This window comes from Cibotium barometz, chromosome 21 (assembly GCF_041138505.1).
Source record: "Cibotium barometz isolate CiBa-2024 chromosome 21, ASM4113850v1, whole genome shotgun sequence".
Taxonomy (NCBI): Eukaryota; Viridiplantae; Streptophyta; class Polypodiopsida; order Cyatheales; family Cibotiaceae; genus Cibotium; species Cibotium barometz.
The window spans coordinates 38,192,288-38,213,362 of NC_141066.1; the positions used below are offsets into that span (position 1 = coordinate 38,192,288).

Below are 21,075 nucleotides of genomic sequence, written 5' to 3' on the forward strand. Positions count from 1 at the left end.
GTCAGAGCTTGCACTGAGGATGGTAGATGCCTCTACTATGAGATCCAGGATGAGGGCAGACTTCAAAGAGTGGAGGCGGAGTCGCCTTTGGTTGCAGAGAGCATCTTTCAGAGGATACGGATAGTGGCCGCCGCTTCCCGGAAGTGGCATATTGATCCAGACCCTGCAGATGTGGACTCTGATTGGCGCATATGGGCATATGCTGCGCGCCCCTTGGCCCGGCTCCAGTGGGACCCTGGCGAGTACGAGTGGCATGATCCTTATGCATCCCCCGAGGCCACAGAGATCACCTTTTTCCAGTACACTGTTCGGTTGGGGAGACATATTTTGACGACGAGGAGGATGGTCTCTCCAGCTGCATCGGAGCATTGGCAGCTACAAGGACTCTCACATGAGTTCCTGGAGGATTTGGACCAGGCTCTGGGCTAATCGACAGGCACGCAGGATCTCGACTTTCCAGTGGCTGGTCGCCCACAGGGGCTCTGCAGTTGGCACCTGGCTTGTCTACAGTGGTCTTCCGGCGGCCTGCGTCCGATGCGGCCACCCTTTGGAGACACAGAGACACTGCCTATGGGACTGTCCACAAGCGCAGCAGATTTGGCTGCAGATGCTACGCATTCTGGCCCCCTTCTCTCCAGAGGGCATGTATACATGGGGTGCCGCTGCTTGGTCGACTTCGTCAGGGCCTGCTCTGGGATATGAGACGGAGCAGGACAGCCAGGCCATCAGATTCATTAGGGGGCCAGCCTCGCCTTGTTCCTTCACCGGATTTCTCATCCGCCGGCTGGACACACGAGAGGGATCTACGATGGGAGCTCCTCAGCAGCCTCACCATCTGGTTCACCTGGAGAGCCCGGTGTTTCGAGGCCTTTGAGGGGAGACTAGAGCCACCAGCAGAGACTGTTCGGGGGATTTGGGAGGAGTTGATCCACACCCTGCGAGGACAGTATGACCGCATCCGGGGCGACTCGGATGAGGCGATCTTGCGGTGCCAGGCCTTTCACACCACTTGGCGCAGCGGCCCCTTCTATAGCCTACACGCGGGTTCCCCCCGCTGGCACTACAGGCCACCTGTTTGGCTTTTCCCCCCTCCTAGTGTATGATATAGCCTCTCAGTTCTTTGTACTGATATTTGTACTTTTTTGCACCTAGGGAGAGTCTCCCTAGCTGCCTTAATTGGATCTCTGCTCTGCTTTCTTATGAGCAGGAGAGGGTTTTTTGTAGCCCAACGGGTGTTTTTTATATAACTAATGAAAGGATCTTTTCTCGGAAAAAAAAAAAACTAAGTCCAAAACTTGAGTTACCATTTGGGAATTTTCTGGATTGGTTACTTTTATGCTTTACATGGTAACAAAAAGCTTATTAAGTACATTATAAAATGAACAAAAACTAGAACCAAAAGATTATTTGTCTCAAACTCTCAAGTATTTAACTAAAGACTTTAAACAATATGCTCAAGGAAGTACCTCGTACAAATAGTGCTTGATCACTCCCTCATAAATGTAGATCGAGTGCCCCAGCATCGTAGCATTGTCCATAAAACATGTAACGTTAGTTGATTTAGCTTTTATATGATTTGCACCTATTTTATCATAAGACACATACTCTCTCTCTCTCTCTCTTCCTCTGTAACCTGACTCCACCTCTCTTTTTTTTCGTGAAATGGTGTTTTATATTATATGTAAAAATGTACATCAGCCACATGGCTCACACAGAACCTATGGCCCCCAAAAAAAAAAAAACCCCACAAAAGATCCTCTAAAGGATCATGACCATGCAAACCTATACACTAATAAGAAAGCCTCCTAGCCAAATAAGCATCCCAGATAAAAGCATCAAAGATTAGCCAGTCGAGCCGCCGTAGACCATAACAAAATAACATCTGCATCCAGTAGCTGGGCTGAGAGAAGAGAAGAAAACTGCCAAAGCAGCAAACCGCGGATACGTAGAATGTGCCCATGTATTCCAAACAAGGAATCAAAGATGAACCCATTCCGTGTAGTCCAAATATGCCAAAGTCTTGTCCATCTAAGGAAATGGAATATCACAAGGTGACTGTCCGAAGTAATGACTTGAGGACAAATCCCAAATATCCACTGATGAGCAGAAACAGTAGACGTCTCTACTGCCTTCCAAACGCGAGAGACAAAAGACCAAATCTGACGGGCCACTGGACAACTCATGAACAGATGCATAACTGTTTTAGTGCATGTCGTACAGAAGAAGCAAGAAGCCAATGTAATTTTACGACGGCTGAGCTGATCCCGTGTAGGTAACCCTCCCACCAACATCCTCCAAATGAAAACCTTACCTTGGTAAGGGAGTTTAGACTGCCAACCACGCATAAGAGTTTTCTACCACCATGATTTAGACTTGTGCAATCCCCACACCTTATTGGCCTTGGCTGAAACCCAATCTTTCTCTGATACGAGCTTATGATAGACCTGGTTAGCTGAAAGTGATATCGAGTCACCAGATTTACATAGTGCCCAATCAAGCCAAGGCTGATCTGCAGATGGCCGAGGCAATGGAGTAAAAGGCTCAACTGCATGCATGATGTCAACCCATAGAGGCTGAAATGTCCGAGGAACCCTAAAGTGCTGCCGAATACGACGAAACGAATATGGCCTGTCACGACCACGTATCACAGCATCTCGGATTCTAACCAAGCCTAACCTGACCATGCGGTTGAGTCGTATGCGTGAAGCATCTCTGTCTGGCCAAACAATGACACGCGACTCCACAAATGTTTCGAACTGCAAAGAGTTCAAAAGTAGTCTTTCATGACCAGGATCCCACCGAGCCACTAGTAGAACTTCATGCCAAGAAAGGAGAATATGAGATAAAATGTGAGATGAGCGAATACGGACAGGATGAGCCGTATTCACAATGTCCCACCATGAAGCCTACACACGTGTCCGTCCATGTGACAATCCCTCCAACTCAATCAAGTCACGAGCCATGAATACCCAAGGCTGCTCCTGCAAACACATATCCTGAAAAAGCGCCCACCTACGCGCCACCATATGCAAGCGGACATCCAGTAAAGCAGCCCCACCCATTCTTTTGGGCGTCGTAATGTGATTCCAAGCTATCCATGTTTGACCCATAATATTTCCTTGCCTCTTTCACAGCATAAACCGAATGGAAGCAACCAAACGGAGAAGAGATTTGTGCGTCCAAGGTAGCAAAGGCAAAAAATAGGAAATCATGCTAAGCATAATAACCTGAGCTACCTTAACCCTCACGTGCATAGGCCACCCTTGAGCTTTCCAATACACAAATTTATCCGAGATCCGAGCAGAAATCCAAGCAAGAAGTGCTTGGGGGTCCACATCCACACCCACCGGATACGCAAGATGACGAACAATGTCTCCTGTATGCACCACACGGCCTTGCCACCCTAATGCCTCAAGATCAAATTCTGTGCATACAATGAGGGCTGATTTTGTTGAATTTATTTTCAACCCAGAAGCCAATGCAAAATTATTCCAAGCTTCCATTGCTCGATCTATATTGGCTTTTTCGGCCCTGAGAAACATAAAAGTGTCATCCGCAAGGGCTTGAGCAACCAATTGCTTGCCATGAGGGAGATGCAAACCAACCACTTCACCATGCGATGCCATAGCATCTAGGCGAGATAACATAGAATGAGTGGCAATGGCAAAGAAAAGAGGGCTAAGAGGACAGCCCTGCCGGAGAGAACGGGTGAGAAAAATACCATCCGAAAGTCCTCCATTGAGCATAATCCGCGTGATAGAGCCAGAGCCAAGTAAATGCACCAAATTAGCCATTTTGGGACCAAAGCCCATGGCTGTCATTAACTGAGAAAGGAAAAACCAGCTCACATGATCAAAAGCTTTTTCAAGATCCAACTGCACCATCACAATCTCTTGCTTCTTTGCCTTGGCATAATCCATGCCAATTTGAACATTAAGAATATTATGCAAAATATTCTTGCCATGCACAAATCCATATTGATATGGATGAATAAGAGTAGGAAGCACCTTCTGCAAAAGTGATTGGCAAAAATCTTTGTAAAGATTTTATACATAATACCCATAAGTGAGATCGGGCGCCATTGAGCCAAAGAAGTAGGCGAAGTCTGTATCACTAGAAATCTCCCATGAACATCTTGAATCACAAGAGAAGGCTGAAACTGCGAACGAACAGCAAACATAACACCTGACTGCGAAGCAGAATGTCCGTTGTAGAAAACATGAAACCCCTTATATACATAGGCTTTGCCAGCCAACTTATGCTGCTTATGTTCAACTGCACACAAAACATCCCAACCATGACAAAAAGTTGTACGCCAAAGCCTAAACTGCTTTTGGCGCGAAGAAATACCCTTTACATTCCATTGTACAATTTTCATAAGCCTTCCCAGAAAAGGAATCAACAAGGCCGTGTACTAGGCCCAGGACAATCTGCCAAATCACGAACCTTTTGAAGCATTGCATTTTAGACATGGTATTTGTGATCTCAGACTGCCCTTGGAGTTCCCGAGCACGTGCCAAAGAGTAATGACCATCCCATGGCGAGATGACCTCACCCTTCGAACCAAACACGAGACAATTGTTGTTGTGCTTCTTTTGTTAGGCGACTTCTAATAGGATAGTGTTCTACTCTATCCACCCCAAGAGGCCCTGTACCCTGAGAAAGTTGGCCTCCCAATCCTGGTCTGTTGCTGGGCACCTGAACCCAAAGGGCGACGAGCATATGTATGTAAGGGCCCCTGATGAGTACGCAAAGGCCCCCGCCAAACAGCATCTGAGAAATCCTCCCGCGAGGCAACAAATCGTGTCTTTTTACCACGTATTTCCACCCATGACTACTCAACCTCATTCTAAACATCCACATGTACATCCATGTGCTGGGCATCATGTAAAGGAGCATCATGCTCATCTTCCACGGGCAACTGCCCATCAACGATATCCTTGGTAGCAACAACTTGTTCTTTCTTAGGACATTCGGAGACAAAGTGGCCCATCTCACCACATTTGAAACAGTGGCCAGCAAATGTATCCCACCTCAATTCATACATTAAAGGTTGCAGCCCAGCCATATTGACACGCAAATGTGTTGGCCTAGGTCTCCTAGTATCCCACAACATGCATAGACGATTTCGGTTTCTAGATGTCATTCGAGGCACCACCAAGACATCACCGATATCTCACATGAGACCTGGTAAAACACGCCAAAACATTGGTGGGAATTGTTTCACTTCAACCCAAACTGGGCAAGCTTGGCGCACCATATCTTGGTACTCTGCCATAGGCTTCCACGGAACCACATGAACCAACTGCCCATCCAAAAAGAGTGGCACCTGCTCCAAGACTGCCCTACGGGCTTACGAAGTGCGAAAAAGTATTTCATAAAAGCCTCTCGGACCATCATAAATCTCCTCAAGTGCCTCAGGCGATTCCAAGCGGCCCAACCATGCTCTAAGACGAGGCAACAACGGAATTGCCCAGTAAAGAAGAAGATAGCAACACGATCATGAAAATCTGCTAGCTGTTGTAGCAACAAAGGAGTCTCCATGCATACATCAACCACACCACCATTATCTATTGCAGCCATTTGCACGCTATTTACCTTCACATATTCTTGCAGAAGCTCACCAGTGATCTGCAGCAAACGTGCAAACTCCGGAGAAGGTACCTGAGAGCTTTCCTCTGCATTCTCTCCAACATTCACCGGAGTATAGCTTGCATCAACATCAAGCCTTTGACGTTTTTGTTGCTTCAAGGCATGTGAAGCATAACCCACATCCTTCTCAATCATCTCCTCAATAAGATCCATGTTAAGGCTATTGGTAGCCATGCCATCAACAGCCGCAGCCGGGTCATCTAAATCCATGTACAAAAGCAAAGAAAACCCGTTCTCTCAAACCTAATTCAGCACCTGAAAACCCTAATTCAGCACCTGCAGCTTTCTTCAACCTGCAAACATGCTCGGGGTTACTCACATCCTCATAACCAGGTGGCTGTAACATATACACCTCTTCCTGTAAATCCCCATGCAAGAATGCATTCTTTACATCCAACTGATCTAAAGACCACTGCTTTGACGCAGCCACTACTATCACAACTCTCACTGTTGCCATCTTGGCAAAGTTTCCTCATAATCAATGCCATATGTCTGCGCATATCCTTTGGCTACTAATCTAGCCTTGTACTTGCTTATGCTTCCATCACTGTTATGTTTTACTTTGTACACCCACTTGCATCTAATGGCTTTCTTGCCTTTAGGCAATTGCACTAAATCCCAAGTCTCATTTCCATATAGTGCATCCATCTCCTCATCCATAGCTTTCTCCCAACACACATTTCCAACAGCCTCATCAATGCATGTGGGCTCTATAACCTGTACAACTTTTGCCATGTATGCATAGTGATGTGCCACATAACCATCATAGGTAAACCTCTACACAGGATTCTTCACTCTCCCAGATCTTCGCAGCTTTGCATTCATGGCTTCCATAGCCTTCTTTACACCAGGTGTTTTCAAGCTGGTATCCCAATATCCTCATCAAAGCTCATCTCTGAGCCACTAGACTCTCCATCAACATGAGAATGCCCTGCAGAAATGTCAGGCATACTAAGGGGTTCAAATGCTGCATAACAAACAACCTTTCATTATCCTCATTGTTTCTACTCGACGATGCATAGTTGTTTTGCTGCAATTTCCCATTTTGCATGTCAGCCTGCTTCTTATAACAATCTGCCTGCACATGTCCAAGCTTACCACAATAAAAGCATCCACGTGTATCATTATACTGCCTTTGTCTATTTCCATGACCTCTTTGACTCCCCCTGCCTCTAAATTGACCTCTTCCACCTGCGTGTTATTGTTGTTGTGAATTCTGGGATTGTTGTTGTTGCTGCCGCCGCTGGCCATAATTCTGATTACCTGTTCAGCCACCTCCTTGGCCGCATCCACGACTTCCTCTACCTCATCCTCTTCCTGAACTTGTGTAGAAGGCCTGTTGCTCTAAACTGTTTTTGTTTTGTGAAGACTGTTGATCTTCACCCAAGCTCTTCTCTTCTATAATCAACATAGACACCAAATCTGTGAAATTGGGAATGTTTTCCGAAGTCTGAATAGACGTCTTGAACACCTTGTATTGTGGCCCGAGACCACGTAAACAGACTTCCACCTTATCATCATCATCTACTGAAACGCCAATAGATGCAAGGGATTCCACACACAATACCCTTGATCTTCAATGCATAGTCATTCACAGACATACTCTTTTTCTCCACAATATGAAGTTCATTCTTCAACTGTATCTTTCGAGCCTTGGTATTCGTTTCATAGAGTTTTACCAAGGTGTCCCACGTCTCCTTGGGAGACTTGGCATCCTGTATGTGCCCAATCATGGTGTCATGTATACTGATAGAGAGCCAATACATAACTTTTCTGGCTCCTTGGTTCCAACCCTTGAACTCTTTCACATCTGCATCAATCGGATTGATCTCCGGTATCTCCGATGCCTCTTCATGCTCACCTTCTATGTAGTCCCAATAACCGTTTCCCATCCGAAAATTTGTCAACCCGAACCTCCAAGCATGGAAGTTATTCTTATTAAGCTTCTCAGCAACAATCTGGTTTATGCCATCATTTGACATCTTGCCAGACACACAAAATTACCAGAACAGCACTCTGGTTTGTCCTGCACAAACTGCTGTATTTTTTGCAACGGTACTGTACTACACTCAAATGTCACAACCAGTGATCTCAATGTGCATACATACACCCAATGGCAACTGTTGACCTCCTTGCAGCACACACAATGTCTGTACAACCAATCTGTCTTCTTGCAATTCTTAAAACAGAGTTCTGCAGAGAATCAATGACTTACTCGTCGCAGTGCTCGAAATTACCTACTTTCTGAAAAACAGAGGTCCTAACGCACCCGAAACGCGTTTTTGACCCGAAAAATTTAGTCCGATAAGACAGTATACTTGTCCTATAGCTTTACTCCCGTAAAGAAAGCTCCTCAATCAGAGATCATTTGTCGGTGCCTCCCGTAGAGCTCCCGACAAGGGTGTAGTCGCCAATACAAATAGGGAAGAGTAGTTGAAGCTCTTACCCTCGTACCGCTTCTTCCTGTGCTTCTCTTGCTTGCAGCTCAGCCCTTAGCATGAACCAAGCTCTGATACCATGAAAAGATACAGGGGAGAAGAGAGCTTGAGTTCTTGCAAGCACACACACTCACAAAACCCTAAAAGAGCACACAAGGTGAGAGGCTGAAAAACTTCTTCTTCTTCACACAACACTCAACACACCATATACAAAGATAAGAGTGCACACAATATGAAAAGGTACTCAACCAAATACATACTAGGGTTCTCTATAGTGTGAACCCAACTAAATGAGCTGGCGCTATAACTATGCCAGTCTCTAGAATGGCTGTCACATGATCTCACCAACCATGCCATTGGTGTAAGGCGGATCATCAGTGTTCACCGCCTCACTAGATGAGCTCGATATCTCAACAAGCCTGCCCTTAATAATTCCGCATCAAACACTCTTCCTTTCAATGGCCTTCTTGTTGCTGCTGTCTCAGCCTCTCTCCTGTGCTCAAGTGTTGATGGATCTGGTCTGCAATACCCAATTGCATTCCGCATCAAACACTCTTCCTTTCAATGGCCTTCTTGTTGCTGCTGTCTCAGTCTCTCTCCTGTGCTCAAGTGTTGATGGATCTGGTCTGCAATACCCAATTGCATTCCATGCCAAGTTGAGGCCATGCTTGTCCACTTGCTCTCCGTCCACTAAAAAGTTAGTAGAATCGCACCTAGATAAGTAAGCACAAGAGGACCTATATATGATAGCTTTCAAAGTAAAGAAATATTCTACAAAGTGGTGCTTTCTTTAGTTTTCAGGTCACATAATTGTACTGCAATGATCTCAATTCTTACGGTAACAAAATTAATGTACAAAGTCTCCTATTTTACCAAACTTAGCAAACAAACATATACAACAACTACACCGACAACGTAAGTTGTTAAGTAAGAATAACCCAACAACAACTGCAAAAACGAACATCGGTACTGAGCTGCAGTCTTACCTTAGTGTAATAGCTGTAAATTGCGAAGACCTTAAAGGCATTGAACACCCGAGTAAGGGCTATGCGACCAGGCTGTCACCAGCAGCTTCTCCCTTTCTGGTAACGGGATCTCAGTGAAGCTTCTCAGAAAAGGAGCCTTACCGCAGAAACTGCCTCGACCACACGGAAGATATGTTCCAACACGAGAAGACAGCAACCACAAGACCCAGCTTTTGCTACTCGGAGGAGATTAGGCTTCAATTTACTGTACATGAGGCCAGCACACCCACAAAAATGTGTCCCGTCACACTAATTACTTCGCAAAAGGGGAAAAAAAACGGCTTAGTTGGGCACATAAAACGCATTACATAGGAGGGAACCCCCGCTTGAGAGGCTGAAAGCTCGTAGAAGACACGCGGTTCATCTTGGTTTCTCTTACAGCACGCCTCGCTGTTCTCTCGCAGAGCGTCAGTATCAGAGGCTTCGACACAGCAGATGGAAGGAATGAAGGTGTCGAAGATGGCTTCAAGGCACTGCATTTGGGCTGCGGAGAAGCCATGGGAGTAAGCGATCCTGCCATGATTCGGGGGGCACTAGAGAGGAGGTCAGCTCCATGTCGAGTTGCAGAGCAGCAAGAGGGTTTCGATAATTAACAGATGATGACAGGTGAGGATGAGGGTGGGCGGGGCTACGAGCAACGAAGTTATATAAACAAGCACGCTAACTACGGCAATACTCAAGGTTCTATTTGCTTTCACAAGGCTGTTTTTTCTTGGAATACCTTCCTAGGGTGTGACCTGTGAGTAATGCGAGCTTGGGTGTGAGAAATCACGGAGAAAGCTGAGCGATGACCTTGACAAATTGACCTGCGTCAATATCGAACTCCAATCATCTTGGCCCTTTATGCTGGAAAAGCCTGCAGCTTTTATTAAGGTACGCACGTCGCCCATCGCGCCATCCTCCGGATTCGTACACCTTGCAACATTCACAACCAGGGCCTAAATTTGACGGGTTACTTAAAATTTCAAGTGACATACACTTTTTCAAACTGCTTTTCATATGACATGAATTTTCAAAATCATGTTATTCAAATGGCAAGCAATTTATCAAAATGAAAAGCTTTTTTAAAAACTAAAAAACTGTATGTAATTAAACAATCAATCTACATGCTGTCCAGTCAAGATGCCTTGCATGTCCAACTTGCCAAAATTAGGCCTTTGACTATTGAGTGAACAAATCACTCTAATGGCATCGCCCTCCTCTTTTTTCCTTGTAACCAAATATCAAAAACATCTTTCCAACAAACTTGTGATGCATCACTTGCATTAAGTGATAACAACATCAATGCATCAAGCGTCTCCAGACACGTGCTACTTCTCAAGCTACTCTTTATGTCATTTTGTCGAGAGAAACCTCGCTCACATGATGCTGTACTCGGTCGCTAGAATTACTATGCTTGCTTGCCATAAATGCATCAGTCCTAGAAATGTGTCCCACCAAGTCTTTGTGTTGCTGCAAATTGCCCAAGCATCATGCATACCTCTACTCCTAGCAACCCTGTACAGCATGCCAACAAAATCCTCCCGTTCACCCAAACATTTCCTAATGTCAATTATTGAATCATCAACATTAAGCTTGCCAATAAGCCTCTCTAACCATTCTTCAGTCCTTTTATCCCTTTCAATTACATCTGAAGGATAGGCAGAGGGATTAAATAGCTTGACCGAGTTGAAAACCCCAAGATCAAGAAACCTATTATTTAGAGCATTCAAAACATCTTGTACAAATGTCCTTCCAATGCAAATACATTCAGCGAGGGAACCACTTGCACTTCCAGCATCATGAGGCAGTACATTGAGATCAAGAGTTGCATCCTCCTCTTCTGAATCACTTACTGCTCTGTCTCGTTTCTTTTTTGGAGCTAATTTTGGAACTGGCACAAAGTGTAGCACATGCTTATGAGTAAACCCATTAGAATCAACATATAACATATTCCCATCTTTTGACATGTTCAAAAACTTTGTAAGTTGTTTTGAACCAGCACCAAATTGGCCCTCATAAGATATATACCTTTTAGTGAGCTTCTCAAATGTCAAATCCAAGTAGACTCCAATCATAGTAACATCCATGTTCTCCCTCTGAAATTTTACATTTAATTTATTCAATTCAACCAAAACATCAGCCAGCAAATGCATCATAAACTGGACTTGAAAGATTGTGGCATAATTGTACCATTTTTTCTCATGCATTCTCCATTGCTCCAAAATAGCAGGCATTAAGGAAACCAATCTTTCCATTACTTGGCCTCTAGATAGCCATCGAATTGCATGGATTTGTAAAACTTTCAAGTCTGCAATATGATACTCATGCATCAAGTTTCGAAGTTCGACATGTCGATTTGTTGATTTCCCTAGCCATGCATATACCTTGTTTGCAACCTTATCAACAAAAGCAAACACATGAGGATTCGATGCAAAACCATCCTTTGCTGCAAGTGCCTCACGGTGGGCAATACAATGCACGCCCATAATTCGTGAAGCCGATGCTTGAAACCGTGCCACTACACCTGTCATATGACCTGTCATTGCTGAGGCACCATCCGTTACAAATGCAACTAGTTTCTTCAAATCCAGATTACTCTCTAAGAGCATGGCATGGACAGCATTGTAGATTGCCTCCCCAGATCCATTATCAACTGGTAGCAATCTCACAAATTTACAATAAGATTGGGTTTATAATAAGAAGTGCTTCTGATGCTAACTTGTATGTTCTAAAAACGCTTGGCAAGATTATTTTAGTTGTCTTGTATGTAGATGACTTAAACATTCCAGGTGAGAATGAAGAGATGATCTAGAAGACAATGGATATGCTGAGCCATGAGTTTGAGATAACAAACTTGGGTCTTATGCATTTCTATTTGGGGATTGAGGTCTGGCAAGAGTCAGGTAAAATCTTCATCTCGCAGCAAAAGTATGCTTGGGAGATTCTCAAAGCATTTGGGATGACAAACTGCAAGCCTATGTCTACGCCAATGGAAGTGAACATGAAGCTTTCTATAGAGGATTCTTCATCACTTGTTTACATCAGGAAGTACAGGAAGTTGGTGGGGAGTTTGATTTTTCTCACTAACACTAGACCTGATATCAGCTTCACAATTGGTGTGTTGAGCAGGTTTTCCAACAAGCCACGAGGGAGTCATTGGAAGGAAGGGATGAGGGTACTTAGGTACATCAGAGGTACTCTTGAGTATGGCATCACTTATAGCATAGGTGACACTTTGACAGGTTATTGTGACTCAAATTGGGCAAGAGATTGTGATTCTAGGAAATCAGTTTTTGGATATTGTTTTTCGCTTGGTTCCAGTGCTTTCTCTTGGACCAACAAAAAGCAACCTACAATGGCACTTTCTTCCACAAAGGCTGAGTATAAGGAAGGCAGCTTGCTTTGCTGCATGTGAGGTAGTGTGGCTGAGGAGAATCTCGGTTGACATGGGAGTTCAGATCAGGGAGACTACAGTCTTCAGGTGTGCGACAATCAAAGTTGCATGGCTATCTCCAAGAACCGTATGTTTCATGCTCGCATGGAGCACATTTAGATTCAGTATCGTTATGTGTGGGAGCTAATAGAGGATGAGATAGTGGAGCTGGAGTATTGCTCTACAAAGCAAAACTGTGCCGACATCTTCACCAAGGCTCTTAGGAAGGACCAGCCCACTCGGCATCTTCATCGACTTGGCGTTGGGCCAAAAACCTAGTTCATATTTGGGTGGACATTTAGGGGGAGTGTTAGTATACACTCAATGCCTGCCTCTCAGCATGTATCTCACTTTGATGTATAATGCACATTTGTTAGGCCTCCATTGTGAGGAGTAGCCATGGTGCATATGTCTTTAGTGGGAACCCCGACTTAGACGCCGATGTGGTCATTATTTGTGACCATTGATGATGGTTAGGAGATGATCAGGGGTACGAGCGTTAGTTGGGGTCCGGGGCATCGCCCTAGCTAGGTGGGCCCAAGGGGCCTAGCAACCCCCTTGGTGGGGGTTCATCAGAGGTGGGAGCCTCCGAGGCGATGGTATGAGGAATATTCTTATAATATTCTCTCGGATACCGGGCGGTGGTCTCAGTGGCCGGTGGGTCGCGTTTTTGATACGTGGGCGGTGACCATGTCTATCTAGTGTAATCGCCCTCATTGTATACGTGTCTACCACACCACCTACAGTAATATATATGGACATGGTTGCCATGAGCTAAGGCATCTAATGCTTGTTAGTATCCATCCCCTTCTCTACTTCGTACATATTCCATCTAGAGTCTATCTAGATCGCTATCTAAGCCTACTTGAGAGCGCATGGGTGGACAACATCATCACTTGTACCTCTTTGGTATAATCAGAATTTCAAATTCTCTCCATTGTGTATCTATTTCATTTTCTATTGTGCTTTGTCTTGCTATCTCTTTCCAATGTGCCATATTCTTATAGAAAGATGTCTAGGCTCACCAATCAAATGAAGCACATTTTCATTCATGACCTTTCTTGCCTGTTAATGGTTTGCAAGTTAAGATTGGTGATGTACTTTATGTGCCGAGAATCAAAAAGAATCTCTTATCGGTCTCTATGTTTGCACTTCGAGGTTATGATGTATCTTTTCAAGATGATAGATGCATTGTGCAGCGTAAAGATCATGATTCTACTCTTTTGTTAACAGGTTCTATGCAAAAGGGTTTGTATGTTTTGGATCATTATGACATTGTTGCTCATACTGTTGATGAGAATGAGGCTTTTAGTTCTTCTCATGTGGATACTATTACACAGTTATGGCATGAGCAATTTGGACATTGTGGTTTTCATGCTTTGTAGTTTTTGCAAAAGATTGACATGGTGCTTAATTTGCCTTTGATTACTCCTCCAAAGTCATATGTATGTGAAGCTTGTATTTTGGGGAAAATGCATCGCTTTGCGTTTCCTAAGGATGGGACTGTGAGAGCTTCTCGTAAGCTACAATTGATTCATAGTGATGTATGTGGGCCAATGACCACATCTTCGTACTCAGGCTTTAGATATTTTTGTACTTTCATTGATGATTTCACACACTTTGCTTGGTTATATGCTTTGAAAGAGAAATTTGATGTCTTGCATGTATTTAAAGCATTTGTGGCACGTGTGGAATTAGAAAGTGGATGTAAGATTGACACCTTACGAAGTGACAGAGGGGGGGAGTATATGTCTCATGCTTTGCAAGATTTCTGTCACTTGAAAGGCATAAAGCATCAAGTTACATTGCCATACACACCACAACAGAATGGTGTTGCCGAGCGCAAAAATCGCTCTTTGATGGAAATGGCTGAATGTATGTTGAAAGGGAAACATCTTCCGCATCAATTTTGGATGGAAGCCATTGCTTGTGCTACGCATGTTTTGAATCGTTGTCCTACAAAGGCGTTGAAGGTTGTAACACCTTTTGAGGCATATTATGGTCATAAGCCAAATGTTGACTATTTGAAAGTTTTTGGTTCTCTTGTGCCTATGTACATATGCCTGCACAGCTTCGTACAAAGCTTGATGATAAAGCAATCAAGTGCATTTTTGTTGGTTATCTTATGGCAGTAAAGGGTATCATTTCTTTAATCCTTTGATGCATAAAATCATTGAGAGTAGAGATGTTTTTTTTGTTGAGGATGATCATTATCCTCTTGTGGATTTTGATGTACATAAGCATACTATGGATACAAATGTATTTGAAGGCTTGTCTTGCCTATGGCAAGCGAGGCAAGGCAAGATGATTTGAGTATGTCTCAGCAAGTGCCATCTACTCAAGATCATCTACTTAGGATGTGCAAGATGTTGTTCGTGAGGAGCAGCAAGAGAATCTTGAGGCACGTAGACTACCTAAGTGGGTCCAGAAGACTTTAGCGGATGCTAAGCTTGATGCTCCTATGGAGAGGAAGACTCGTGCTGGGACTACTTTTGGTCGTGATGTTTATAAACTTTAGTGCGTATGCATGTGAGTTTGAGGATCCTTGTGAGCCTGATGATGTATCAGATGCTTTGAATAGTGAGCATTGGAAAGAAGCCATGCAACTTGAGATTGATTCTATTCATAAGAATCATACGTGGGATCTTGTTGACTTGCCACCAAGAAAGAAGCCCATTGGCACGAAGTGGGTTTTCAAAACAAAAAGAAAGCTTGATGGTTTTGTTGATAGATACAAGGCACGTCTTGTCGCAAAGGGTTATGCACAAAAGAAAGGCATAGACTATAAGGAGACCTTTGCACCCACTAGTAGGCATGCTGCCATTCGATGTATTGTTGCTATGGTTGCTCACAATGGTTGGAAAGTGCATCACTTGGACATAAAGACTGCATTTCTCAATGGTGACTTGCATGAGGAAATCTATGTAACACAGCCTGTGGGTTTTGAGCTACCAGGAAAGGAGCACATGGTATGCTATTTGAGGAAATCACTTTATGGGCTGAAGCAAGCTCCTCGTGTGTGGTATGAGAAGATCCATTCATGGCTGATTTCGCAAGGTTTTGTGCAGTCTTCAATTGAAAGTACTTTGTATGTACGGCATACTGAGGATGCAAGTATCATCATTTTTGCTTTATGTGGATGATTTGCTATTGACTAGTAATAATGATGATGCATTACAAGAGTTCAAAGAGACATTGCATGCTGATTTTGAGATGTCAGATATGGGGCTTTTGGAGACATACTTGGGTACGCAATTCAAGCAATCTAGTGATGGCATTTTCATGTCGCAAGGATCTTATGCACGTAAGGTTCTTCAGCATTTTGGCATGGACACATGTAAACCTATTGCTACTCCTATGGAGCCGGGTTTACATCTTTCACTTCATGATGGTGCAGATGCTTTTGATGTGCATACCTATTGTGCAGCAGTTGGTTGCCTTATCTTTTTGGCAATAACTTCACACCCAGACATACAGTGTGCAGTTTCAGCCACTAGAAGATTTATGCATCGGACTAGTATGCAGCATTGGAAAAAGCAGTGAAGAGGATTATGCAGTATCTTAAGTATACCTTGGATCATGGGTTGTTCTTCTCTAGGGGGGTAGGACTTCTTTAGTTGCATGCTTTCAATGATTCGGATTGGGCCGGTGACTATGACACATGACACTCTACCAGTGGGAATTGCCTTTATCTTGGAGATGCTTGTGTTTCTTGGCTTAGCAAGAAACAACCCAACCACTGTGGCTACATCTACATGTGAGGCTGAGTACAGGGCAGCTTTCACGACAATAGTGGATTGCATTTGGACACGCAGATTATTGCATGATCTCATGATACCTCAGGATGGTGCTACGACTATCTTTTCTAACACTCAAGCTGCTATTGCTGTAGCATGCAATCCAGTCTTTCATGCTCCCACGAAGCATATTGAGGTGGTACACTATCATTATGTGCGAGAGCGGATTGCAACAGGGGATGTCCATCTTGCATATTGTCCTACTCAGGACAATGTGGTAGACATTTTCACCACGAAGGCTCTACCTCGACCCAAGTTTGAAGCTTTTCACAAAGCTTTAGGCTTGATACAGGGCTAGTCTCCACATACCCTGTTACACTATCACTCCATGGGGGATTTGTTAGCTATCTCTCTATGTAGTGCTAGTATATATGAGCTTATGCGGGGGCATTTTTTTCCTACGGGTTCCCCCCCCCATCTAGTGGTCGGCCACTTTATACTATAGTGTAGCACACTATGTAGTTGTTATTCTCTCTATAGTGCGATAAGAGGACATCCAACACATTGAATCCCCCATATTGCATTATACTGCATTCACAATCAAAGGAACTCCAACACACAAAATAGGCTCAAGCGACAAACAAAGAAAACATTTTGGATAAAATTCACTGCAACGCGATAAGAGGACATCCAACACATTGAATCCCCCATATCGCGTTGTATTGAAGTCACAATAAAGGAAACTCCAACATGAAAAATCTGCCCAAATACAATGCGATATGCAAAAAAATAGCATATTCAAACCAGTAAATTATGTTGTTGTACTGCATTCATAATTAAAGAAACGCAAAATAGGCTCAAACGATCAACAAGGAAATAATTTTGGATTGAATTCACTAAAACGTGATGGGAAGACTTCCAACACATTGAGCCATATCACGTTATACTGACTTCATAATAAAAGAAACTCTACACATGTTAAATACCTATTTTACAGGTACTAGTACCAATTAATACAACGCAAGACAAGAGCCCAAGTGTGCTATCCTCGTGTTGTAATAATGATCATACTACAGGGAGAGCGATGTTGGAGTGCTGTGTTTTTTGTTAGGAATCTCTCGACAATCCACATAGAAAAGGAAGAAGTAGACATGGTGCAAATAAACATTAGATTGAGAAATGAACACTTACTCGTCAACAGGATGCCATCCATGAGGAGATGAGATGGCATAGACGACGGAGAGCAGATCACACCGATGAAAATCAATGAAAAGAAGCTATTGTTTACGAAGAGCTTGCTGCTTAATTCAACAATTAAGGGTTTAATAGAAGGGTCCCACCTTAAGTAGGTGTGACATCGTATGATGACGTCGGAAGTAATGGCGTTAAGTGCACGTGGCATGTAATGATGATGATCAAATACATGAGTGACATGAGTCTCTCATGTGAAAGAACGTGGGTGATTGCCAATGTAATCTTGCCATGTGTAAACATCGTGGGATAATGCATGCACTCCCACATGCATTATTTATAGCGTGAGTTTCAAACACTCTTGGCTTTTTTTTTCGTACAACTATTTTCTTGCTCTTCCTTGCTCCTCTGCAATGGTGCAACTTATCAATAGCTATAGCAGTCTTTCCAGTTTGTCAGCCGTGTTTGATTATCGGTTCCCATTCCTGTGAAGGACAAGCATACTTGTTCATATGTCAAGGGTTGGTAAGGTTTTGCGCATTGTATCAAATTATACCACATGCTCCACTGCTTGTGCAACCCCTGTTAATTCCTTTGAGTTTCCACCCAACCCGTGCCTGTACACTCGGTAGTTGAATTGTTGATTTTGGCAAAGAGGGATCGAACCTCTGTCAGTTCTTGATACTGATCTATTGACAGTCTCCAACCCTAAGGCAATTTTAAGATGAGTTCTCAAATCTTATTAGTCTTAAAATGTTCATTTTCATGCTTTAAAAATGATTGTGAGTGTCATTCCTTCCTTCTTTACCTATGCAAATCATGTATAATTGAAAAAGGATTTTGAGCTTCAGTACAACGCGATGTAGGGCTTCACTCGAGAACGTCCACCCTAAATTGCATTGTACTGACCTGCGTTATACAAGTTTAAAATCTACTATGCAGTATTGCTGGGGACATGGGTTTACATAGCCACCCGCTGCACCCAACCTCTTTGAGAAGATATAAAGCAACGATATGTTGCTTCTTTGACCACATGATAGCTGCACTACCGAGGCCGAATACGAACCTCATGTAAATCTATGGTCTTGAGTATTGCCTGCCCACCATACGAGCAATGAGGTATCACAGGTATAAACAACATACGTTTGTCCTCCTTGATGAACTACATAGGGTGCTCAATCACATGCAAAGTGCCATTCTAAGGCTACCAATCCAGCCATTGTCAGATCCCTTTGTAATATTATTGAATCAAAATCAATACAACGCTAGAAGGGAACCCCTAACAACTGCATGCCAACCTCCTCTCGTTGTAGTCATTTTACCCCAAAAACAATCTTATATCGTGTAACTTGCGACAAATTAGTACAAATCGAGGGGGGAAGCCTTATGTGCTCAATGCATTACAACGCGAGGAAGGGCTCCCTCTGATGTGACCCTATCCCTACTCGTGTTGTAATGCATTGAGCACATGAGGCACCCCCCCTTCGATTTGTACTAATTTGCAAGTTACATACTATAAGATTATTTAAGTGTGAAATCACCACAACACGAGGAGGTTGGCATGTAGTTGTTAGGGGTACCCTCCTCGCATTGTAGTGATTTTACACTTAAAATAATCTTATACTATGTAACTTGCAACAAATTAGTACAAATTGAGGGGTGAAGTCGACAAAAGATAACCCGTGACATATGATCATGAGGGCATGGCAGGGAGAAGGCCGGGTGGGAGACGATTGAGTCATGGCCCCGTGATCACAAAATTCAAAATGGCATCTTGTAGGTCTTGATCAGTATAAGCCCCGAGATGGCCTTCGGTGAATGTGATGAGTTGCACGTCGCCTTCAGACCTGCAGCTCTAGGACCGCCGCTTTTGCACCTTTGTTTTTTGTGCCTTCTTAATATCGACTGAACCCACCTACACCCACAGTCTCTTCAAATACCATGTCTGCATCATGTGGGTGGTTGCACACACAGTATATTAACCAAGATAGGGTGACGACGGTGGAGTCTCGTGCCCTGTAAATAATATGTATAGGTACAAATTAAGGGGGAGGGGAAGGGTTTTGGGTCTTGGGTTGTTCTTCAACCCGTGGTGATTCCAAGATTCTCTGCTAGTCTAGACTCCTTACTTGGATAAACTATCTCTTAAGCCACTTCTATTCTTGGAAGCTCATTGGCACCTTTGGAAACTCCCTCCTGCTTAGCTCCTGCTTAGCTTCCACTTCAAGTGAACTCTTCGCAGTAATCTTGGCCGATGTTGCCACGTAAACCATAGTATCCAATACTTCTAGTTCCTTGGTTGTTTTCTCCTTCAGTTTGCCCTTCCATCTTTTGTTGGAATTAGGCTTTGGAATTAGGCTTTGATCTTTGCCATCCTTTGTCAGGATGATGCTTCGATCTCTGCCATGCTCGTTGGTACGAGGCTTCGATCTTTGCCATCCTCTGTTGGTAGGAGGCTTTGATCTTTGCCATCCTCACATGAGGCTTTGATCTCTTTGTTCTTGGTTCTTTTCATATGTTGAGTCCATGAGATGAGAAGAGGCTGTCTTGCCTACCTAATCTGCCACAAAAGTGGTTGGAGATGCAATAACACAGACCTTGATTTGGGTGTAAATGCAAAAATGCTAACCCTTATTTGTTGCATGCACTTCTAGCAAACCCCAATGCAAGAACCTAGATGGTTTGTGGAATGACTATTTAGGTTATATGGTTTTCCTAAAAATATCATTAGTGATTGTGACAAGAGGTTCACTGAAGGTGAGCACAAGCTTAAAGTTTAGTTGCAGAGATCATTCACAAATGGATGGACAAATGGAGAGAACTAACCAAACCAAGGAGTCTTTGCTTCAAGCATACTTCTCACATAAGCAAACTGATTGGCAAAGATGTTTAGCCTTAATTGAATTTTCTTGAAATAGTTGTAAGTATGCAAAATGATTTAGTTTGTTTATGCTCATCTATCAAAATTAAGGCAAGTGATATCAAGTTACCAAGGGTAACTTGATATCACTACTCTTTGCTGTCGGCGCCTCTCCAAACCTCGACGTCATCTCTTTGCTTTGGTTGCTCTTGCTCCACGTCATGTGCTTGCCCTAGCTGTGCTTTTGTTTTGGGTGTTGGTGCCTCTCCAGACCTGCAATGATGCTATCTTTGATGCGCTTTGAGCCGACATGCCAACGTGGCATTCACCTCGTCCTCAACCTTTGCCTCTCTGAAGGCTTCAACACCTTCAACACCTTCCCTACCTTACGGTTGATCGCAGGATGGTGAGCTTGTCTGGTCCAAGTGCTAAACACCAACTTAACTATGTTTTTCTTAATCCATTGCTTACACGGCTGTAGCCAGTTTGGTTTTTGAAACTCAGCCATCCACTTAGAGATTTAGTCACCTTACTAGCTCGACTAGTTCACAACAACAAACTCGGCAGAGTGACCATTTAACCAACTCTATCATTCATTTTGTAGAGAATCTATGGCTACTCCATAGAAATCTAGGCTCTATTCCACATGGCATTGCATTGTGCTAAACTGTTGCTTAAGCGCTCGAGTCCACGTGTGCCACCCTTTTGATGGTGCTCTCCCCAAAGTCCACCATCAATCGGTCCTTCTGTTGGATTT

The 21,075-nt window shown here is 43.6% G+C and overlaps 1 protein-coding gene across 4 annotated transcripts in view; it reads right to left on the reverse strand.

Annotated features, from left to right (window-relative positions):
* LOC147627158 (uncharacterized) overlaps nucleotides 1-10,045 on the reverse strand; it is a 96,885-nt gene extending 86,840 nt beyond the window's left edge. For 3 of the 4 annotated variants that reach the window (XR_015268448.1, XR_015268447.1, XR_015268449.1), the window contains exons 1-2: nucleotides 9,424-10,045; nucleotides 9,077-9,320 (exon numbers count right to left, since the gene is read on the reverse strand). Coding sequence is in view for 1 of the 4 variants with exons in the window: in XM_086815780.1 (XP_086671906.1) it covers nucleotides 5,224-5,862 (639 nt within the window). In the remaining 3 variants the exon portion in view is untranslated. Of the gene's footprint in view, nucleotides 1-429; nucleotides 8,781-9,076; nucleotides 9,321-9,423 lie in introns of those variants that run through there. The other variant, XM_086815780.1, reaches the window with a different exon arrangement.
* Nucleotides 10,046-21,075: the final 11,030 nt, after the last annotated feature.